General features: G+C 53.5%; 1 protein-coding gene across 3 annotated transcripts; it reads left to right on the top strand.

The window, feature by feature from the left end:
* Positions 1-352: 352 nt before the first annotated feature.
* On the top strand, positions 353-23,361 carry PIP4K2B (phosphatidylinositol-5-phosphate 4-kinase type 2 beta). 3 transcript variants are annotated; one of them, XM_040537142.1, is made up of 10 exons: positions 353-562; positions 8,461-8,558; positions 9,869-9,965; positions 13,683-13,835; positions 14,605-14,751; positions 15,159-15,197; positions 16,526-16,639; positions 16,953-17,211; positions 17,582-17,685; positions 18,497-23,361. In XM_040537142.1, the coding sequence occupies exons 1-10, from the start codon at positions 368-370 to the stop codon at positions 18,575-18,577; spliced, it is 1,287 nt and encodes a 428-aa protein (XP_040393076.1). In that variant the 5' UTR covers positions 353-367; the 3' UTR covers positions 18,578-23,361. The 3 variants fall into 3 exon arrangements, with proteins under 3 accessions (XP_040393076.1, XP_040393077.1, XP_040393078.1); XM_040537144.1 differs by lacking the exon at positions 353-562 and adding an exon at positions 5,515-5,612; XM_040537143.1 differs by lacking the exon at positions 17,582-17,685.

Here is a 23,361-nt window from a genome sequence, read left to right as displayed (position 1 = left end):
AAGCACCCCCTTTATCCCCCCCCCGGCTCCTCAGCTATGGCACCGCCCGGTCCCGCCCCCTCCCCTCCGCCATCTTGGCTCCCCTTCAGCGCGGAGCCGCACGGGCTCAGCCGGGCGCGGCGGAACGAACCACTGCGGGGGCAGCCGGAGGGGGGGGGGGGGGGGACGGGACGGGGAGGCGGGGACGGAACCACCGCGACGGGGAGGCGGGGGGGGGAGCCGAGGGGCCAGGCCGGCGCCGGGGCTTGACAGGGGCGGGCGGTACCACTGCGGGCGGGGGGCGGGGGGGGGAGGCGCCGCGCCGGGCGGGACCATGCGGAGGCGCTGGTAGGGGGGGGGGCGCGGCCGGGGGCTCGGGGGCTCCGCCATGGCCTCGAACTGCGCGGGGGGCTCGGCGGCGGCGGCGGGGGGGGGCGGCGGCGGCGGCGGCTCGGCGCTGGGCTCGGCGCTGAGCGCCAGCAAGACCAAGACGAAGAAGAAGCACTTCGTGTGCCAGAAGGTGAAGCTGTTCCGGGCCTCCGAGCCGCTGCTCAGCGTCCTCATGTGGGGGGCCAACCACACGGTGAGCGCCCCCGGACACCACCCCCCCCCCACCCCCCCCCCGGTTCCCACTCCCCGAGGGGCTCCCCCCGGCCCCTGGGCGCCCACCCCGTGAGGGGGGCTCGGTGGGGCCGGCCCCGGCCCCTGCTCGCCCCCGGGGGCTCCCTCAGCCCCCCCCCCCCGTCCCTTCGGGCCCCCCCCGGCCCCGCCGTGCCCCCGGCACCCTCCCGTCCCCCCGCATCCCCCTCCCCAGCGCCTCCCCTCCTTGCCCAGCCCGGTGCCGTCCCCTCCCGCAGGGTGCTGGTGTCCTGCCGGGTCCCCCAGCGCCCCCAGGGCGCTCCCCCAGCGCCCCCAGCTCCGCACCCCCTGGCCAGCCCCCAGCCTGCTCGCTCAGGGCAGCCCCCGTGGCCCTGCCGTGGGGAGGGGGCTCCGCTGTGTCCCCAGGATCCCGCCGCTGGCTGTACGGGAGCGTGACGTGTCTCAGCTCCGTCCTAAAACGCTCGGGCGCCGTTTGTCCGGCCTCACGTCCCTCTGACTTCAGGCTTTCAGCTGCCAGAACCGAGGCCGTGTGCTCCCGGGGCTTGGCCTCGGTTTCCCCAGGAGCTGTTGGTACCGGTCTAGTGGCTCCCTTGGAAATGCCTGCGAAGGCTCCGCTCTCGGGCCCACCTCCGCCGCTCGTCCCTGAGACCATCCTTACGTTCTCCTCTGGAAACCTCTCCCCTCTCTGTGAGGGCAGGCACAAACCTCGCACGGGAAGGGCGGCTTGCCTCTGCGCAGTCTGGGGTGCGGGCGATGGATGCTGCTCTGGGAGGTGGTTCAGGTGGCCAAAGGATTCAGAAACCTCATCCCTTGAGTGGACGCACCCTCAGGTTCAGACACCTATTTCCCTATTGCATTAACGGAGGTTTCCTAGAGAGTGAAAGGGGTCAGGGCTTATTCTTTGCAGAAACAAGTAACGCTCTCAGAAAAACAGAATTTTATTTCTAGCTTGCGTGACAGTGGAATGAAAGCTTCCAAGTGCGGTTCAGCACGGCATTGTCTTCCTCAAAGGATGTTCCAAGTGCTTGCTGCTCAGAGCCTTGCCCGAGAAGCAGGGTAATGGAATTAATCAGGCTTTGATCAGTGATGCTATTAGGAGCCGTGAAGAAACAGGGAGATTGGTGAGATTCTTCCCGGTTTCGTTTGTGGGCTCCTAGGGACAGTTGTTGCTTGGTGGCAGCGAGCCGTCTCTTTTGTAGCTGCCTGGTACTGGGAGTCCTGGCGTCTTTTTTAGGCTCGGGATCAGGGCGCTGTAACTTTTGGAGCACTTGGCCGTGAAATGCTTGGGCACGGGGAAGAAGGCAAGCTGATAGCTGTGTCTGGACGCTGAAGTAACGAGATATATCAGATGATCGTTATGAAGAAACTGCTGCCAGAAATGAGGTCCGTACCCCGAGGGGCTGGGAAAGGGTTTAGCAAACTTCAGCTGTGACCTCCTCACCCCTTGGACAGGCACCCGGCATTTCCCAACAGATTCTTCCTAGTTCGTGTTCCCCCAGCTCTCTGCCGCTGCTCTCGGCTTGCGTTGGGGTGAGCCTTGGGGTGCCTGGAAGGGCTGGGAGCTGGCGTGGCCGTGCCACGGAGCCGGCTGCGCGCCAGAGCGTTTGTGTTCGCTCAACACGCGAGCAGCTGCACCTCCCGAGCGCGGAGCAGGATGAGATGTTGGTGTCCCGCTTATCCAGGGAGCGGAATTGCTGACGTTCTTCCAGCCGATGGGTCTGGGCGGCTCTTGAGTATTTTCAGGAGTGCCTTTGAACGTCGTTAGAAATCTTACGGGGGCTTGTTTGATGTTTGGCTTCTGCACCCCAGTTTTTCAAGGTGGGGTGGATCCCGGGGCTGTGGGACCTGCCTCGGGGTCCCTGCAGCAGAAAGCGCCGCTGTCGGCACGGCCAGGAAGATGCTGTCAGAAATGTTGCAGTTGGGATGAACTTTTTCATGGGCGAATCAAACAAACAAGCAAGCGTTTTATGCAATCCACCGTCTCTGCTGAGTGAGGAAATTCTCTTGGGTCCATTAACCGAGTCTGGCAGCGGTTCGGCCCTGCCTTGTGTTTGAACAGGCTGACCAGCAGCTGGTGCGAGTACAGCGATGGGTCTGGAGAGCATCTGGAGCAGCGATGTTAGCGCCCGGAGAACAGGAGCTGGGTTCTGGAACACCAGCTCCGAGCAGTTCTGTTCAAATATTGAGCCGGGTCTTGGCTGTCCCGGTGGTCCCCAGCCAACACTTAGAGCAATTGGAGCCGGGGTGGGGCCGAGGCTGGCGTAAACGGGGCCAAACGTGGGTGGTGTCAGCCCAGCAGCCAAATTTCGAACCAGAAAACCACGGAGGGGAGAGGACTCTGCGCGGACTCTTGCAGATAAGAAGAGGGAGCGGAGTCCCGGAGGCTCACCCTCGATTTCCGAATCTCCTGTAAGCTGCCAGCCAGCGGTGTAAAATCCAGCAAACGTGGAGATGGCTCCTTGGGAGCTCTGCTCGTGCCTGCTGTTGTCATGGCACTGGGAGAGGCGACGCAGCTCCTCGGCGCCGTGCTCCGCGCGCCTCCTCTGTGCCCTGGCTGGATGCGTGCACGTGGGAGCTCGCCGGCAGCGAGGGGAAAGCCGCGGTGGCTGGAGGGGAGAAGCCATCTCGCACCGAACGAACGGCAAGATGAACGCGGCAGCGTGGTGTGATGCTCCGGAAACCATAGAAACGGGTGTAAGGTGCTGATCGTGCAAGGCACTGCCATCCCGGCGAGCTCGGGGGCTGCTGGGGGGGTGACTCGTGTTTCTGCTCCTTGAACGAGCAGGCGAGTTCCTGCGGGGCGCGACGATGCTTCTCCAGGAGCCAGGTCGTCAACTGGAAGCCATCCCTGGAGCGCTGGGGATGCTGGCAGGCAGTAAAAATTCCCGTTTCTGTTGAAAAGGGGTAGATCTCTGCTGCTGGCACTGCGGATCTCGCCCGAGGCAGCCTCCTGCGCTCCGGAGGCTCGGATTCCTGGCCGAGGCAGCGGCTGATCTCCTCGGCCCCGTAGGAGCGGTGCCAGCCAGCACAAAGCGCAGCTAGTTAGCATTCGGGTGCAATAGCAAAACTGGGATTTGCAGCACGCTTCTCCCTGCTCTGCAGCGTTGTTTCTGGTGTTGCCGTGCTCGTTCCAGCCAGGGCAGCGTCTGCCACGTACCAAACGGTGAAGCCCTATAAATTGGGACTGGCACGGGGCAGGCGGCGGGCGCTCGTCCTCTGCAGCACTTGCTGCCTGCCGCGGCTCTAATTGACCTCTGGAGAGCGCGGCGTACGGCGGGGGCGATGGTAGCCGGCGTTAATGATTTGGTGGTTGTGAGCCTTCGCATCCCGGGACCTTCTGTTAAAACAGGGACGCCGGGAGCTTCTTCCCTTGGGGGAAACACAGAGGAAAGCAGGTGTTCCCGGGCAGCTCAGCGAGCAACGCGGGGCTCAGGTGCCGGCTGAGCTGCAGGCTGTGGGTACGTGGCTGAACCTTTGTGCTCCTCGGCCCCGTTTTCCCCCCGGGGGCACGGTGCTGCCTGCCCTGCCCGTGCTGCGGCCCCGTCAGGACGTGGGACTGCTTGCCAGCAGGCCTCCGAGTACTTCGCTCCCAAAGAGGAGGCTCCGCCGTCGCCGGGGGCTGCTTTCCTCTCTTGAGGCACGCCGGCGTCCCCAGGGCGCTGATAGAAATTATTGACTCCAAGAATCATTCTTCCACAGCGTTGCATGGGGGTTTGTTAGCCTGGATGCTGATTAATCATGCTCTAATTCATGGAAAACGGTGGGGTTTTTTTCCCCTCTAACCGTTGCCTGGTTGTTCTGTGCTGAGAAGCTGCAAAGTTTTGCTGCAGATGTGGGTTTGTCTCCGTGCTGGTTGAAGTGATTTTGGCTGCACGTCTCTCACCTGCTTCCTCGGGGTGCTGTGAGGTTTAACTGGCGTTCGGGAGGTACTTGGTGCTGCCGGGCTGAAAGGCATCGAGAGGAACAAAGTATTTGTATTTTCCTGCACAAATTCCTGTTGTAAAGAATCCTAGAGAGCAGACTCTCACACTCCATCATCTGGATCTTGTTAGTAAACAAATTGCATTTTCCCATCAATTTACTGATGGTAATTGCCACTTTGAGGCTCCAGTCAGGTTTTGAAACAAAATTATGCCTGGCCCATTCGTTCTGACAGCTGTCCCTGAATGACACGGAATATTGATGCGTATTTTATTGAAAAAGGAATCGGCTTTGGTGGCAGAGACAAATGATCAGCCGCAGGTAAACCCAGGATCCTGCTGACTGCTGTTCCTCTGCTGCCGGGCAAAGGGGCAAGGAGGGAGAACTGAGGCTCAGGAGAGAAGGGGGGGGGGGTCTCCTCTTCCCTCCCTCGCCTGCTGCTTTGCCCCAGGCCGTGGTCCCCGCTCTGGTGGCACCTGGTCGCCCTTCCCCGCAGAAAGGCAGCGGCTGGGACTGGCTGTCCTGACACCGGGCCACCCGCTGCCTTGTTCCTCCGTGCTGGGACAACCTCCGGGCACGGGGCTGTCCTTTGGTCTCAGAGCATGGTGAAACCAGCCGAGAATTGTGAAGCATCCCTCCCGCGGCACCCGTGCTGTTGCCTGCTGAGGATGCCAGCCGGTTTGTCTGAAATGAGGCTTGGTTTTAAATCCCCTGGGACCCTGCGAGCCTGGAGTGTGCGTGAGTTTTCTGCAAGGCCGTCGGGCTTGTGCCCTGCGTGCTGTGACCTGGGGCAGGATCGGTTTTGTGGGAGCTGCTCCAAAGTGCAGGTGGCAGCGGCAAAATGCTCTTCTCGGTGGCGCTGTCAGCTCGGGGCTGGGTCCCCGTCAGGTTGTCTGTGCTTTCTGCCCAGCGGGGAAATGGAAAACTCCTGCGCTCCTGTTCCTGTGCCTCTCAAGACGATCTGAGCCTATGTTGAGGGACTGACGGGTGCTGTCTGCCGCTGCCCCTCTGCTCCCAGCAGCTGCCTCTTCCAGAGCCAAGAACCCAGCCCAAGATCCCTCTGCCCACCTTGTGGCCAGCGCCAGCCCCGGGGGAGACCTCCAGAGCTCCAGGTACAGGCAGACTTGGTACGGATGGGATACACCTGGGGGAGACAGCGGGGTCGGGCCGTGGGAGTGCTGGGCACCTCACTGCTGGGCACCTTGCTGTGACCTTGCCTCCTGTAGCATAAATACCCGGAGACACACTCTGCTATATATAATCTGCTGCACGCCTCTCCCTGGGGAGAAGGCGAGAGAGCAAACATGTGCCAGGCGTTCGTCACGTTGCTCCCGGAGGCTGCTCAGATTCCACCGCGATAAGCACAGGAGAGGAGCCCTACGGAGCAGTGCTGGCCACTGCCGTTCTCTGCTTTGGTTTGGGCAAGAGCTGGTGTTTCGCTCAGCGCTGCTGCGGGGCCAGGCCCTGCCACCCTTGGGATTGCCCTGCGAGAAGGCAGGGTTGAGATCTCCCCGGTCCACGGCACGGTGTGGGGCTTTTCCTTCCTCTTCCCTTGGGATCCTGAGAAAAGCATCAAGCATTGGAGTTGTGGGAGCACGCAGGGCGCATCCCTCTTGCTAAAAAATAAATCGGTCAATCCCAAAGCCATGCTTTAGCTCAGGCTGGTGTCGGGAACCAGGACCCTGCAGCCATCTGACGGCGGTGGAGGAGCTGCTGCGAGTGCTGGGACCACAGGCGGCCAGTTCAGCTCCTTGGCAGCTCCGCGAGGCGGCGATTCGTGGCACAAATCCCTTCCTTCCCCCCGTCCTGCAGAGCCAGAATCCCGAAGCATCCAGAAAGCTCTGCTGCACGCAGCTGGAAGCGGGGAGAGGCTTCCGTGGGGATATTTTTTTGGCTGTTGTATCCTGGAGGAGTGCGGACCGCTTTTAAGCGAGGCGGGGTAGCTTGGCGCACCGTTTCTGCCAGTCAGGAGACGTGCAACAGGTACAACGTTTGCTTTGAGGTTTCTGCTTTGGCAGAAACGAGGACACCCGGAGACGTCTTGACATCTCACTTTGCTAACGCTCGTGTCTGCATTTCTGGCAGGGAGGAGAAAATCTCGAAATTGCTGTTCCCTCTCAGCCGTCAGCACCCTTCCTCCACTCTGGAACAGGCTGCTAATGGCTTGTTTGTGCCTCAGCACCGCCGGGAAGAGGGCTGAGAACAGGCGTGTCTCAGTGCTGTCGGGCTTCCCCTCCCGTTAGACAGCAATAATTAGCGGCTGGAGGCAGCGCCTCTTGCTCGGCACGGAATTAGCTGTTTTGTCTTCCCCTTTCTGCCAGTGGGGACATCGCAGCATGGGGCTCGCCGAGGCGCTGCCTGCAGTGGCTGGGACCTGGACCCCGGGGTTTGGAAGCCTCCCCGGTCCTGTTGCCTCTCCTCTCCTCTCCTGTCCTCTCCTCTCCTCTCCTCTCGCTGTAGCCCAAGGGGCCGCTCGGTGCAGGACGTGGCTGAAGCCTGGGGGTTTTGGCCTCCTGCTCCGCTGTGATCGCAGCCGACGGAGGCGTGTGACATGATTTATTCATTCCCCAGCGCGGCATTCCCCATACGTCCCGAAGCACTTCATGGGAGTGCTTAATGCTCCTCGGTGCTGCTGTAAAGTAAATACTGGGCAGGGCTTTAGAGAGCACCGGCGTGGCTCTTGGCAGAGCGGCGGCCGCTTTCCTTTCCGCTTATCTGTTGTGTGGGATGGCAGCCTCTGAAAATAGGCATCGTTTCTCTTTGCGGCGCGCGTGTGTCTTTCCAGTCTGACGTTTGTTAAATCTGGTCTGGTTTTTTCATCGGTAACGACGGGGAGAGGATGTGAAGAACACCCGCCTCGTCAGGGCGTGCTCGTGTGCTGGACAGCTCGCGGCACAGCTCCGCAGCCGGCGCCTCCGTGCCCCTCGCGGAGCCGAACTGTGCCCCGGATTCTGCTGCAGGATGCTCTGCTCCTGCCTCCTTTCATCTCCAGCTCCTCGGTGGAGACGTGGCAGCATCTCTGGGCTGTTTGTGCGTCCTGGTGCGTGCAGGGAGCCCCAGCACCGGGCTCCGTGTCCCTAGGCTGGCAGCCTGGACCCTGTCCCCGGGCGGCAGGAAGATGCCGCGTGCTGTCCGGGCGTGCTGGGGGTCTCTCGGCCTGCTGGGCTTTGGGCGCTGGGAGCAGAACCCAGAGCTGGCAGCTCCAGGGCTGCCTGCTGCCCTCCAGCACTGCCTGCTCTCGAGCGCTGGCACCTCCTTGTCAGGGCGCTGCCTGGGGCAGGGCAGCCCAGCACCGTCCTCAGTGGTGGCTGCGGGGTGCTGCAGCGTGAGCCCGCCCGTACAATCGTAGCTGAGCATTCATTCTTCTGCTCCCCTCCATCCCTGTGGCTGCCGCACATGCCTGAGGAGCAAAAACCATCCAGGGGAGTGACTCGTCCCTCCGGAGAAGGTGGGATAAGAGCAACGAGAGGCAGCAAACAGAGAAACAGCACCCGCAGGGGAGCTGCGCGGCGCTGCGCCGGAGCTGCCCGCTCGTTGTTCCGGCTGGTCGCGCTGGAGGTTCTGGCCATCCGCGGTTTGTAACACCGAGAACTAGTCCAGAAGTGGGCTGATGCAAAGCTTCCTAAATAAAGGCAAAGGCGATTTATTTAAAACATGAAATCTGCTGTTTCTTGGTCTGTAGGTTTGTCTGGATTCTAAGCTGGATCCTGGGCGATCAGATGAAAGAGCCGAGGCTGGCTGGGGGAGCACTCGCCCCGTGATCGACTGAATGAGATGTTTCTGTGGCTTGTAACCAGTGTTCTCCAGGCTGCTTCAGCACAGCAAGCTGCTCTGAAAGCCTGATGGGTTATATCCCTTCAAAACCAGCTCCTGGGGTAGCTGGCGTCCCGTGAATCCGTGGATGGTAACTGCAGGGTGGTGGAATTTGGGTTTTGACTCTGCTTTTCCTTTCTCTTTTAGATCAATGAACTCAGCAATGTTCCCGTCCCTGTCATGTTAATGCCCGACGACTTCAAAGCCTACAGTAAGATTAAGGTGGACAATCATCTATTTAACAAGTAAGTGTGAGCTCCACAACTTATTTGTAACTAAAGCTCTTTGCTGTAGGGGCAGCTGGTGCGGTGGAGGCCTTTTGGTTTGTTCCCTGCTCTAATGCCAAGAGGATCTGGCCTGGCTGTGTCCTGCCAAGACCACGCAGCGGGACATGGGGACGTGGGAGGGGGGAATCTGCCACCGAGGTGCTGCCTTGTGGCTTCGTGTCTGCGCTTTGAGGACAGGGCAGGAGTTGCTCCCCATGACCTGCCAGGATCCCTGTCTCTTTGAGGCTGTTCACAGGTGACAGCTGTGATGCTGCGTTGTGCCCCTGGCCCCCTGGGGTTTGTATGGAGTCAGCCCCTTCTCCTTTTCCCAAGAGATCAGCTTTTGGAAACCGTTTTAAAACCATGGCTGTGACTGGTGCCGAGAGCCGTGTTCACCCTGGCTCTGTGTACAGGTCTGCAGCGCTCCCTGACTGATGCTTCCTTTTCACCAAATTTCACGTGGATCAGCTTTAGAGAGCGGGAGAGTGGTTCAAAAGTTTGTCTCCGGCACCAACAATCTGCAGTAGCTGCTCTTCCCCTCTTTACCTAGATTTTATTTTCCCAAGTGTTGGCCCAAAGGATTCTCGTGGAGAAGGAGCAGACAAAACCTCCCGCTGTGCCCAGGCGGGACCGTCCTCTGCTTACACGGGGCAGAGGAAGAGCCGTGGGAGGGAGCCCTGGCGATGTCCCCCAGCTCCGGGGAGCAGCACACGTTGCCCTCCGTGCTGTGCTGGGCAGCGAGGGATAGGGATAGTGCTGGGCTGGTCGGAGTGCTCTGGAGCGTGCCAGGCTGGAGCCGAGTCAGCCTCTCCTCTGTGTTCTGGGCGAGGTTTGGCTCACGCCGACCTTTCTTTTGACGCACCGGTGATCGGATCCCGTCTGAAATCAGAGCCCCCCCCCCCCCCTTTTCCTCCAGCTTTTCATCTTAAACAGCAGCAGCGTGTTGCAGGGGGCAGCTGTGTTACCGAACGGAGCAAAGCGACAAAGGAGGAGGAAAGAGAAATTATTCTGTCAGACCTGCGCTTGTGACAGGAGGGATTGTTCTGTAAGGCAGACGTCCTCATCCACAGAGCCTCTAAGTCAAGGATCCTGCAAGCATTCCTGTACCAGATGACTTCTGTAGGCATCCAAAAAAACAAGCTGCCCTGACAGGGGCAAACATCTGCAGAACGGGGCCCTCGTGGGCAGGAGGGGGCTTGGATATCCGGGGTGGGTGATGTAGTGGGAGGCGAATTGAGCCTGATTTCACCTGATCATTTCACAAGGCTATCTGTTCTGCTTTGCCCTAGGGAAAACTTGCCAAGTCGCTTTAAATTTAAGGAGTACTGCCCGCTGGTGTTCCGAAACCTCCGGGAGAGATTTGGGATTGATGATCAAGACTACCAGGTACCTTCTCTTCTCTCCCTGCCCTCCTGAATCCTTTCTCCTGGACAGAATAACAAAGCTGGGGGAGAAAACACAACACCAACGTTCTTTGTGGTCAGTTTTTATGGGCTTATAATCATGGTTTGAATGGGTTTACCACTGGCCCCCAGCAGTGGATGAGACCTTTCTGTGCCAAGCAGTGGGCAATCGCAGAACGAAAAGATGATCCCTGCTCCGGAGAGCTCACGGTGTGGGCATACAACAGGAGGCAGCAGCTTGCTGCAGACAGGCAGGAGCTGGGGGATAACAACGATCCAGATCTGCAGGGAACGTGAGCCTGTCATGTTTTGGTAGATTTGGGTGCTGCTTTAACTAAGTGTGTGCTGCTGAATTGGGTTTGTCCAGGTGGCTGCTGCTTGGGGACACGTCCGCCAAGGCCGGGGGCTCCGGCTTGCCTTGGAGAGGAGACATTTCCTTGTTTTGGGACAGCTGGGCTTAAATCCAGTGAAAGGTGTTGAAGCTCTTACAGCAGGGCCACCCTTCGGCACGCAGCTCGTGGTCTCACACACGCGGGAGGCTGTGTAGCAGCCCGCTGGTTGGAGGCCACTTAAATGAGGGAAAAGCCAGCGGGGCAGAAGAGGGTGGCTTTGATAGCTGAGTGGCCTTTAGCCAGCCGAGTGCTGGGTAATTAAACCCGTTATCTTCGGCACTCCGCTGCCGTTGATAAAGGCGGGCATTGCGCCAGCACTGACTGGTCGAGGGCTTCAACCAAAATGCTCAGCGGGATCTGCCAGCGCAGAGCAGCAGATAGCAGGGGGTGAGGGCTGCAAGCTTCGTGCTCCTTCTCTCGTGCTCCTTTACTTCTCGTACGAGCCCGGCCGCGCTGCCTGCTGCCTGCGCTGTGGGAGAGAGGAGATGGGAGCAGGGTTACCCCTGCAAATCTCACTGAGCTGCTTCTTTCTGGTAGTAGGTGAGCCCATGTGCGTGTGCGCACCTTCCCCACGACTGTCAGAATTCCCCCCATGTCTAGGTTATTGCCTGATCAGCTCCTCTTCTGAGCTTAATGGAACGAAGAGATGGGTACGCTTAGCCCAGGAGCGTGGCTTCTTGTGGTAGTGAGGAACGGGATGTCCCCAATCTGGTTTCTGGTCTCATGGCACGAGGAGCAGATGCGTAGCACCTGCATCCCTTCTTCTGCCCTGTTCCCAGACCCAGGGGAGAGCTCTCGGGTCCCTCTGTGAGAAGGGACAGCCTCCGAGGACACTGGCATCGGTGCCTGGGGCTTTTTGCTTCTTTTTCTGTGTCTCAGAGTTGCCTCTCTGCTGGCTGCTGGGGACGGACCGTCCTCCTCTGCTGCCTGCCCCATCGTGCTGTAGCTGGGCGCACCGAGGGTGTTTGCTCAGCAGGACGCCTTTTTGGTGCAGAACTGATGGTTTGCTTCATTTTTCTTCCGCAAGGGGCTGGCCATCCCCAGGAGGAGCAGTAAATGCTGGCTGCTGCCCGTGGCAGCCCTGCTCTGGGTGCCGGCCCGCCTGCCTCTAGGATTATTCATTCTCCTTTCCCCCTCGTCCCGCCAGGCCCGTTCTCTGGGCAGTGGTGGTGTTTCGCCAGGAGAAGCGGTGCCGTTGCCTCCCTGTCTGTTGGCAGGAGTCAACGCCGGGCTGTGGGGCTCTTGGGGAGGCCGCGGGGCCAGCAGCACCCTGCCCCTGGGGCTGGCTGGGCCAGGGCATTGCTTCATGCTGCCTTCCTCCGTACCCTTTAATGAACTTCTTGCATGCAATGAAGCGATCAGCTCCTAATTATTTTTTCTTCTGGTCCATCTGCTATGGTATATTTTAGACATTTTTTTATTTTGTGTTTTAAGAAATGGTCAAAACCGTAGGAAGTAATGTCCATAGGAGCACCCCCAGTCCTCTTGGTTCCTATTACCTGGCCTGTCCTTTACACCTCACTTGTTGCTCTGAAGGATTGCTTCTTCCATCTCGGGTAGAGCCGTTCAGCTGTTTAAAAGTGTCTAGTTAGAACAGAAAGCAGAAAACATTTATTGAGCTAAATTCAGGTGGGTAAAATGCAGTGGGAATTGAGCCAGGATGCTAAATATAACACTCCGGCTCTGGAGGAGGTGGAAATGACAGGAAGGGAATGAAGTAAACCTAAGGGCTGGGAGTTTGGTAATGTCCATATGTGGTCACAATTTCTGCTTCCCATCTCCTCTACCAGAAACGCTCTGTGGTTTTGAGGTGAGGGGTGATTAAACTGTGTAGCACAGACTCATTTGCAAATGTCAGCAAGAAGTGAGGGTTTTTTGTTTGCCTTTATTTTCCTGACAGCTTCTAAAGCCATTGGCAGGAGTAGAGTTTTTCCCCTGCTTCATTAAAGTTTTAAAAGCTTTAAATGCTTCATTCTGAAAGGAAACCTCTCGGCTCGCTTGCAGCGTGACATGGTAAATCCCTCGGTCGCAGCAGGCTCTGCTCGCCTGCGTGTCTGCGTCTGCAGAAGAGCAGGCTCCCTCTGCTGTCTGCTCCTCAGACAGCTAAAGGGAGGCGAGAACAGTGTAACTGGTAGCTAAAAAATACATCACGAACTGCACCGCCAGCCCTGAGATCCCGAAAGACATCACCTCGAGCTAAAGACCGTGATTGAGATGTCAGTGCTGCTGTGTCTCAGAGCACAGCTGTCCCCAGCTGCACCAGTGGCAAGGAAATACCAGTTTGAGCCTGTACTGGGGGTTGACAAAATGGCTTCTGAACACACACAGGTAACTGGGGTGGTGCAGCTGGAAGGCAGTTTTTGAGAAGTGGCAGAGGAGCCCGGCGACCTGCTCAGGTTAGCCTGGAGGGTGCGAAGTGCTCTAACAGAAGGATGAGGCTCGCAGAAAGTCCTCCCACCTGGGCAGAGGGATGGGGGTGGGATGAGAACAAAGAGTCGTGTTGTGGCTCGGGGAAGGAGGCAGACAGCTGCTCTGCAGTTTGCTTGGGAGTTTCCAATTGTGCTGCAAGTACCAAAAGAAGCTGCGATGTTTCATTGCTAAGGGTGGAGACAGGGATATAAAGACAGATGCTGCTGGTTGTTGGAAGAACAGCCAGGCTATTTATACTCACAATCCTTTCCATCCGATTGTAAGAATAACTGGCTTTTGGTTTCAGAAGGACCTGTGAAGAGTTCCTGAACAACGAGACTTTTGCCAGCTTAGGTGCTGCTTTTGGGTGGGAAGGAAGACAGGCCATTTTCATTCATTTTGTTCTGGTTTTACTTAAACCTTAGAAATATTCTGATAGTTCTTAGTTTTCCAGGAGGAAATCCTAAGAAGTTTTGATACTGCCTTAAAAACCAATTTGTTAAAAAATAATAATAATAATCTTCAGAAGTGCATGCCAGGTGTTGGAGTAAAACACGTTAACAAACTGAAGGCCTAGGTGAAAGCTCTAAACTCCGCGTTCGGACTTCTAAATAAGTCAAGTGGGCTTTAACCTCAGCAGTGCTGAGCACTCGAAGATGCTTCCTTATTAACAGTCACAGCTGGTTTGCAAGTGTGCTTGGGAGCTTGGCTGGGACACTGCCACGGCTACGAAGGTGGAGCATCGAGTCCCCGGGCTGGCTGTTCTTCCAGAGCCGGGCTGCGGAGCTGGTCCTGGTCACCCGTGTCTCACCTGCTTTCTGAGACTGCTCTTCTTTCTTCTCCAGGGGGGGTGGCAGCTCCTGCCTCTCCTCCTCATGTCTTTGTTCTGGTTCCCTCAGAACTCGGTGACGCGAAGCGCCCCGGTGAACAGCGACAGCCAGGGCCGCTGCGGGGCCCGGTTCCTCACCACCTATGACAGGAGGTTTGTCATTAAGGCGGTGTCAAGCGAGGACGTAGCAGAGATGCACAACATCTTAAAGAAGTACCATCAGGTATGGTGAGTCTGGAACTCTGGGAGGGGAGGTGGCAAACGGCTCGGGGAGCGGCTTGGGATTTGCTGGAGAACTGGAGCTCGGATGCGCAGTGAGCAACCTGGCAGAGCTTGCAAACAGCTTTTGCAGAAGAAAGCGGAGTTCCTTAGCACCTGAGAGCCAACTAGGGCATGGTCGCCTGCTGCTTCACAGCTCTGAGTCCTTCACAGCTCACCCTGTCCCTTACATCCGTGAATGATGGGCTCCTGTTACTTGAGACCTGTAAACATGCTCCGAACTCAGTGCTTTGAATTAGCCTTTCCGAAGGGACTGGGGAGGAGACAGTTTCTTGCAGCAGGGAAGAGGAGGCAAGTGGCACAACTGGAAACATTCTACCCTGGCCCACATTATCTGCCGGTCCATCTGCTCCTTACTTTCAGATACATTTGCATAACCCCAAGAAGTGATATTAGCCAGTGCCAACAACAGACCTGCCGTGCTGTGAGCAGGTTACAGAAATACACACAGAGCTTGTTACAGCAGGCTGGACATGCACGCAGCGAGATGCTCTGTCTCAGTTCAGGGCTGGAAGCATCTTACAATGTCCTAACTTGCCTTTTTTGAGGTGCTAGGAGCCGTTTGCAAGCCTCCTTTCCTTTCACATCAGTGTCAGGTGGCTGGAACCAGAGGCTTCCCTGTCCCCTTCTTGCTGAGCTCGTGTCCTGTCAGGGATGGGCTCTGTCTGACAGTGCTGTCCTTCTCTGCCCTCCCCTTCCCCGCACCCCTCCAGTTCATAGTGGAGTGCCATGGGAACACCCTCCTGCCCCAATTCCTTGGCATGTACCGGCTCACCGTGGATGGAGTGGAAACCTACATGGTGGTTACCAGAAACGTGTTTAGTCACAGGCTGACTGTGCATCGGAAATACGACCTGAAGGTGAGCGTTTGGATGGCAGTCACGGAAAGGAGGGCTCCTTTTCTGGGAGGGCGAGAGCTGGTCTTTGTAACACCTGCTAGAGAAGGTCCAGGGCTTTGCTTTTTGTTCAGGTTTTGGGGTCTCTGGCTAGGGCTTCACTTAAGACTCAAATATCATTCAATTCCCCCATTCCAAGCAGCCTGTGCTACACCAGGGAGGTCTGCAAGTCCGTCTCAGGCATGAAAAGGGATTTGGTACTGGTTTTTAAATATTGTTGAGGGGGTGTGTTTTTTGTTCGGTTCGTGGTTTGGTTTTTTTTGTGTGTTTTGTTGTTTTTTTTTAACCTGCACAAAGGACTTAAATGGTGTCAATAAATTCCTCAGGAATATAAACACAGTGCAACAATGACCTCTTTATTCTTTTGCTAGGGCTCAACAGTATCCAGGGAAGCGAGCGATAAGGAGAAGGTATGGACTGTCCCCGACCAGCCTTTCCTTCCTCCTGGTCTTTGGAAGCAGGTGGGATCCCACTGACTTCCCTCTTCCCAAGGGGCGCTGAGCAGGGGAAGTTAAATGGGCCCTGAGCAATACCCTGTTTGTGTCCCACCTTCCAGGCTGTACCCAGTAACTGCTTAGGCAGAGATGGTGCAGACCTGGTGCTGCCCTGCTCCGTTACGTTGACACTACCAGGGGTGGGAGGGGAGCTTGTTGTGAGACAACCCGCCAAGTACCAAAACCCACATAAGTGCAGTGGTGTCTGTATGGAAGGAGTTCTTCATAACACTCTCGAGTGTATCAAACTGAGCCAGGTCAGCAGTTAGCTCTTCCAGCAGCTGCTTTTATAAACCAGAGCAGCTCTTCTCAGATTCTTGGCATATCTCACCATGTTTGTAAAATTGGTTTCTGGTGTTGTTAAGGGGAACCTACAGCTAAGAATCCTGCCCCTGGAAACTTTGGCTCTGACACTGACATGAAAGGTCCTGGTACTACTTTTTTGTATGATTTGCACATGCACATGGGCTTTGCAGGCTTGAGACCATAGAGTAAGCCCGTTTCAGCTTGCCCCAAAATTAGTCACTGTCATAAGCAAAGGAAGTCCCTCTTATGCCAAAAGCTCTGGCATCAAGGCACAGCTGCATGGTGCCCAAGTATCCCTGGTTCACTGGCTGTTTAGTCTCTGGCTTTTTCTGCTTATGCAGTTTGTCTCAGACTATTCATATTAGATCTATATAAAGCCACCGCACACTCATATATCATTCTAAGAACAAAATAATTTAATTCCCAGTTGCACAAGGGGTTGTGTGTTCTATATCCTCGAGAACTCCCTGGGGCCTGTTGCAAACAAATTCCTCAAAACATGGTGGTTTTAATTTTTTCCTCAAGTCTTTAGGGAAAGAAGCATTTTTTTTTCATCCCCCCGTCAGAAAACAACAAAATGCATTTCTTTTCTATTCTGGGAGCTGGTTGGATCGTCTCTGGCTAGAGCCCAGCTGTCAAGCTTTCAGCCTGCAGCACATCTTCCTGGCAGTCTTTAAAGTTGAGTTGCTCTCTGTCTCCCTTCACCTCCCCTGAGGTACAGCTCAGCACGTGGATTCATTGACAAATGCTGTGCTCCGCCTCTTGCATTTTTCATATTTAGTGGACAGGATGAGGCCTTACAAATAGGCAAGAGATATTCTGGTGCCACCCTACGCTCGATCCCTGAGCAACATCAGCACATTGCTGAAGGATCAGTGTACCTGCCTTCCTCCGAGGAGTGAGGGTGTGGAGAATTTGACACGGGCTTTTTGTTGCAGGCCAAGGATCTGCCAACGTTCAAGGACAACGACTTCTTGAATGAGGGTCAGAAGCTGCACGTTGGAGAGGAGAGTAAAAAGAACTTCCTTGAAAAGCTGAAGCGGGATGTGGAGGTAGAGTTTCCTGGGGACAGCTTTTACTCCGAGTGTGCCTCCCATACATGGATCCTCGCTGTGGCCTCTGGCCCAAGTGGTCCAGCAGTGGCTGAGAGGCAGGTTGCTCCTGCACCAGTCAGACAAATGCCGTCAGGATTGTGCTGGTGGCAGAGGGCACATGAGTGCCTGTGTAGATTCCGTGGAGTCTAATAAGGGTTTAGCTTTCACTACCGCACTTTCTTAGGGAGATATTGGGAGGGTCGGACTGAGGATTTCTGATCCCACATGGATACTCTTTTTTTTCTTTTCCCCACTCATCTATTTCTCCCAGTTTTTAGCTCAGCTGAAGATTATGGACTACAGCCTGCTGGTCGGGATCCACGATGTTGACCGAGCAGAGCAGGAAGAGATGGAAGTGGAGGATCGGGCAGAGGATGAGGAGTGCGAGAACGATGGTCTTGGAGGCAACCCCATTTCCTCCTACGGCACACCCCCTGACAGCCCTGGCAATCTCCTCAACTACCCTCGCTTCTTTGGGCCTGGAGAGTTCGATCCTTCTGTGGATGTCTATGCCATGAAAAGTCACGAAAGTGAGTATCGTGGAATATTGCCCGAAGCGGGTCTGGAGGGCAGAGGAGGTGTCCTCTGGTCTGGCTGAGCTAAATGGAGTGAAGGGCTGTCCGCAGAGAGACAGGGAGCCTGCCAAGTGTTGGAGTGTTGCAGATGGTGTGAGTTTGACAGGTTGGAAGTGATGCTTGGAGAGCAGTTAAGTGTTCAGAGAGTGTGGGGGTCTCTGGTGTGCCGTTTCCAGTCATTCTTTGCCCTTCTACAGCCTCCAGCTGCCTTGCTTTCTCTGCTGGTTGCATTGACACAGACCTGCCGTGTATTTCTTAAGGAGGGGGGTGCAGCCGGGCTTTGCTCACAGCTCAGGGTGTGCTAGCAACTCTCTTGCCTCGCTAGGTGCCCCCAAGAAGGAAGTGTACTTCATGGCCATTATAGACATTCTTACGCCATACGATGCGAAGAAGAAAGCTGCACACGCTGCCAAAACGGTGAAACATGGGGTAAGCAGCCTGCCGCCTGCAGGGAGGATGGGCTTTGGGGCTTCTGCTTTGCCTGCATGCCTGTGTGTGTGAGTGATGCCTTTTGACACTGATTTTCTACCAGTATGGAAATCCTCTGGTGATCCCGTGTCCAAGAACGAGTCCTTCACTGTCTCCTCAGACTGTCTTGGAAGGCTTTCCCTCTGGTTGGTGGATAGCAAGACCTGAGGTTCCCTGTTCCTTCCTGGAGCAGAACAAATAATTATCATGCGGTCACTGGTGTGCCTCACTGCATTCTCTGATCTGCTCCTGGTGGTCTTAATGATCCCTTTCTGCCAGCCCTTCACCTGGGTAATGCAATGCCTGGGAGATGACCTGGTCTGGGAGGTGCTCAAGTTCCCTGGTGTGGACCCAATGCCTCACAGAGCAGGGGTGGACTGGCTGCAGGGAGACGTAGCGCCCTGCCCCTTCCTGGGGCCAGTCCTGTTCCCTGGCATCAACTTTGAACTTCCCAAAGGGGCTCAAAAATCCCAGTTTAGTGGGACGTGGAGTTTTTCATGCTCTTCCTCTTCTAAACCATAAAAGAACAACTCCAGTGCTTTGACTCAGTGGGCTGCAAAAGATCCAGACGGAGCTAAAATCAGGTTCCTTGGGGATCTCTCTAGACCTGTTTTTTCCTAGAACTTGCAGGTTCTTTTGTGGGTCTTTCCCAGCAGAGCCAGGCCATGTTGACGTGATCACTCCTGCTGTCCTCCGTCCCCCACCATTTGCAGTGCGGCAGGGTTTGCCTCCCGAGGAGGGTGTTCTGACTTGTCTCCTCTCTGCCTTGCAGGCTGGGGCAGAGATCTCCACCGTGAACCCCGAGCAGTACTCTAAACGCTTCAACGAATTTATGTCCAATATCCTGACATAGTCATCTTCAGCCTTCAGCGAAAAATGAAGAGAAGAGGGGCTACTTCCAACCAGAGAACGCAGCCTGTGACACTAAAACAGACACTGTAGCAGCTTGTGGGGTGTGTGTGTGTGTGTGTTTGTGCGTGTGTGAGCAAGAGTGAGTGTGTAGCACTGTGTGACTTAAGAGAAAACTAATTCTAGGTGCACCCTCCAACAGTCCACTTGACCCAGGTGGAAAAGTGGGTTTTTGTTACAGAAGTGCCCAGACGTAGATTCGAGGGCTTTTTAAAACAAGAAAAGTGCATTGTTTCAGCACTGCTCTTTCTAATGACGTTTTCTCCTCTCTGATCAAGAGACTCCCGTAGGGATATGACATGTGGCACTGTATGAAGGGGTCGCTCTAGATCACATCCAGTGAGAGTGAAGCAGTGCCTGATTCCACAAACTACTACTTTTTTTTTTTTTAATTATTATTATTATTGGACTGTCTTTAACAGAAAGATGTACGAGCCCTTTTATTTCCCTCTTGGTAGGAATTGGAAGGAAAATAGCTCACCATTTCGAGGACGGAAAATATTACTCTGATAAGGAGGAGTCGCTGAACTTTAGGTAAATTCAGACTGGGACACTTTATATTTTTTGGTTAATTTAAGTAACAAAACCTTTTTTTTTTTTGTAACTGCACTTGATTTACAAGAAAGATGAGGGAAATGAACATCTACCAAAGATGATCGCTTAAAAAGGTGTAAGTCCTGGAACTTAAAATAACAATGTGAGAAGTAGTAGAGACATTGCACAACCTCAGATGATAATGTGCTCAGAGCCATCGTGCTTTAAATTGGCCAGCTATGAAGAGTTTGTGAAAGAAGAAGAAAAATGTGTTTTGTACCTGTAGGTTTGGGATAGTATTTGACTATCTGGAACATTTCCCTCTTGCACCTCAGTCAGGAATTGCCATGTCTCTTAGATATAGCTTCACATTGCAGTTCTGCCAGTGTTAATCTAGCTAATGTTCAGTCTTCCTTACTCACCCGATCTGCAACAGGTACTTGAATTTGTTTCCTGACAGAGGTTCTTTGCCTGGTTGGTTTATTTTTGAAATGGCAATGTGACTTGCACACGAAGGAATTGGACTCGCTACCCGTGGGGAGTGCTGGGAGCTGTGACTGGAGCAAGTTCCGCTGCTCAAGAGGACTCAGGACTTGAGCTGTAATCATTTTTACTCTTTGCTCCATGCCCCTCTCTAGAGCGACAGTCAAGGAGTGGAAATATTCGAACACTTGCGCCAGATTCTCCCCCCCATCCTTTCCCCCCCCAGACTGGGACTGATCTGCGTGAATAACGTCCTGTTTTGTCTCCAGAACGCTTGTAATATTTTTCACAGCCAAGCTTGTCCGACTTGCTTTGGGTTTTGTTAGCTCTGCTGCACAACAGTTACAGATCTTTTGGTTCTTTTTTTAATCTTCTTTTTCTTTTTAAGCAGGATTTAGTGTTTTGAACCAAACTCTTGCAGTTGAAACATGTTGCTTATCTGCCTTGAAACTGTTTTCACATATGCCTTTGTTTCGGGAATAAGCTCTTTTGAATGTCTGTCCTGTGCTGTAACGCGTGCTACAGTTTGCTGTGTGGAACTTGGTCCTTTTGAGAGATAACTGGTGCTCATCACATCCTGGTAATTTCCCTAGACTAATGCTAGCTCTGGTCTGGATTCTGAATGTGGGCCTGGGTTTTTGTGTCCATACCCACGTTTGCGATGTGAATGCCGCAGGTCTCAGCTTTGAGGGGGACAAAAGGGGGCTAAAGTGTCAGCCCATGAGAGTGCACTGTAAATAGGGTGTTAAGGAAGTCAAACATGAATATTGGGAGTCATAATGGGATATAAATCTTTATTCAGTCATGGGTCATTCCCTTTGATGTGGGACAAATTTCTTCTGCCTCTGTAGTCCAGTCCCTGTTTGGGGTAACGTGGGGGGCTAACGCACCGTTGTCCGAGAGGCCGGTGAGTCTCGTGTCTTAAGGTGCCTAGCTGCAAAAGCCACAAAACAAGTGCAGGTATGAGAACACCTTAAAAAGGGAGGACTTAGAGGGTATTGTCAGCTTAGTTTTGTGGGCATTATATCGGTTGCTTTTCTCTTAAAAATAAGCACTTACATTTACTATCAATTGGAAATTAAATACCAATCACTTTTTATTCTTGACAGTTTTAAAAATCTGCATTGAATCTGCAACTTTGGCCTGGTAAGTTTGCTGTTCTCCTTTTGGGAAACTAGCTTGTACTTTTTAAACTGTTTATCCTTAAATCATGTATTAAAAAGGAAGAAGAAAGGGAGGGAGGGGAGAGAGGGAAATCAGTGAACTGCAGACATCCTACGATGAGACACTAAAAAACCAAGCAACCCAAAGACAGTAGGAGAATGGAGCTTGTGTAGCTAGGAGCAACAATTTCATTCACTGAAGTTCGTAAACAGGAATGAAATTAAGATGCAATTAATTCCTGCAGCAGTCTTTACAGAGCTCACGATCCCAAGGGCTTAAGAGCAGCTAACTGTTCTTCTTACTCCACTCTGAACAAACTCCTAGAATTTAATTGGATGTCTCTGGCTCAAGTGATACAAAAAAGCCCCATGAACTCTATTCACTTTAGCACTTCCCCAGTTCTGCCACTTCTGTCAAGTTGCCATACTGTGTGTATTAAAGTAATTAAATGCAATTTTCTCACTTAATGATGTATTACCCAGGTATGTAACTTTGTTTAACGTAAGCATTTTGTATATTGTTTACATTTTGAGAGGTAGCATTATGTTAAAAATGCTAATTTTTGTTTCTAGACAGTATTTTTATTACCAGATTAAGAGGTGAAGCTGCAAATATTTGATTTGTTTTTAAAAGGGACTTTTTCTTTTCTTTTTTGTTGTTGTTGTTTTGTTTTTTAATCTTGTTTTAGGTCACTTTTTTAACTCAAGTATTTAAAACGAAAACCCAGCCCTTTCAATTCTGGTTTTACAACTGCTTGTGCTAGTTTGTTGTCTGTTTCAGGTGTGAATTTAGTTCTAGTTTGCTGAATGTAGATATTTCTGTCTGTAGCATGTACCCTGCCGAACACTTTACACTGAAGTGCATTTGACTGAAAACCACCCTCGGCTGAAAGAGTTGCAGTAGGTAGGCAGATCGCTCTGATCCCAGGCGTAGTGCAGGATTTCTCAAGAAATTGCGGTGCAATTCTTTGGTCAGCTGGAGGTTCAAAAAGGAAGAAAACCTTAGTGGGCAGAGGGACTCCAGTGCCTGACGGCAGGGTGAGTTTGTGTCAGAAGTGAGCTGCTCGATCCATCGTCCTGCCTGTACTGGGGGTCTCTCTTTGCGAACATGGGCCAAAAATGTCAAAATTTAAGAACTACAAACTGCTTTGAATCCAGAGCTTGCCTCTTCCCCACTGAGATAGCTCCTAGGGCATAAAGAAGAGTGGGAGAGGAAGAAGGCGGAGTGCAGTCACAGTTTGAGTGCTGTTCTGCCCCTTTAGTGCAATAAAAACCACTCGAGAACACTGATGGGTCACCCTTTAATAGGAAGACCACGTTCTGGAGACAGCAGGCAGCACCCATCCTGTGTGTCAGTGCCAGGGAGAGGGCCTGGCATTTGCAATATGTAACGAGTGTCAGCGGAGTTCACGTCTCATCACAAGGAGCAGGGGAACCCTTCCCTCTTGGCTCATAGACAGTCTCTGATGGATCAGGTTTTAATTGTAATAGCCACGATCATGAAATTCCTCACAAGGAAAACTTCTGGGGCGGTAGGTGACTCCTGATTTCCTGTGTAAACGAGGCTGTTCTCCCACATCTGAGCACCCTAGTTTTAAATTGCTTTATCGTAACCAGCAAGAACGCTACACCACTTGAGATGTTATTTCCTCGTCTGGGAGAAAAGCCCGTCTTTCCCCTCCAGAGCACTGCCCCAGCTACTTCCAGTGGGAACTTTGATGGGGGTCTCTCCTTTTAGCCCGGTTAAAGGCACAAAGTGAGGCTGTATAGTAGTTACGGGCCATGTTTGGTGTGGGGGTTGTGTCTCACTCTAAACAGCTGCCTCCCAATCCTGTGACTACTATGCAGTCTTTCTAGACGCCTCCCTTCAAGCTGCACAAAGGTGAAAGTGTTCAACCCTGAAGTGGTACAAACCTTTCAGAAATCAGTGTGTGTACTAAAACTTGGTTTGCAACGCTGCGTAACCAAGCTGAGACAGATCATTGTAATACTAAGCTCCAAAAACAAAACGGCTATCTTCTCCCCAGCCGTGTCTTAATGCCCCATTTCAGGTTTGCCTGTCACCTTCCCCTACTTCTGCAGAGCCATTCTCCAGTATCCATATTAGCCACTACTGATTTTCCTTGCTCTTTGAAATGAATTCTTGTGTAATAGTAATGGCAAAGCGTGGGGAACCAACTTCTGGTCATCCATCATTTTTAGTGGTTTCAGTTTTCACCACTCAGAACTTGTGCTGGTCTTTGTTTAGCTGCACAATGCTAAATGCAGCTGGATGGAGTTGTGTCAAGCGAGTGTATTACACACAGGTTACAAGGGTGGGCAGGGCTAATCAGTGCAACTGAAAAAAATGTGAATAAATTAAGTTTAAAACTAAAAAAAAAAAAATGCATTCTAGGTTTTTTTCACTGCTGTTTTTTAAATAGGAATTTTAAGTCCTCTGTGCTTGTCTGTTTGCTAGGAGCAGTTTGAGACACTGTTACTGTTTTGAAATGCATGCATGTTACAAGATGAGTCTCCAACCAGAGAAAAATAAAATTAAAACTTTGTG

Source organism: Cygnus olor, chromosome 25 (assembly GCF_009769625.2).
Source record: "Cygnus olor isolate bCygOlo1 chromosome 25, bCygOlo1.pri.v2, whole genome shotgun sequence".
Classification (NCBI taxonomy): Eukaryota; Metazoa; Chordata; class Aves; order Anseriformes; family Anatidae; genus Cygnus; species Cygnus olor.
The sequence above is the reverse complement of the archived record's forward strand: the minus strand, read 5'-3'. Positions and strand labels throughout refer to the sequence as shown.

Bases quoted from the DNA above. Each gene is read 5' to 3' on its own strand.
- PIP4K2B (XM_040537142.1), top strand. From the start codon at position 368: ATGGCCTCGAACTGCGCGGGGGGCTCGGCGGCGGCGGCGGGGGGGGGC. The intron at 563-8,460 runs GTGAGCGCCCCC...TTTCTCTTTTAG, and splicing joins TGTGGGGGGCCAACCACACG to ATCAATGAACTCAGCAATGT. The intron at 14,752-15,158 runs GTGAGCGTTTGG...TTCTTTTGCTAG, and splicing joins ATCGGAAATACGACCTGAAG to GGCTCAACAGTATCCAGGGA.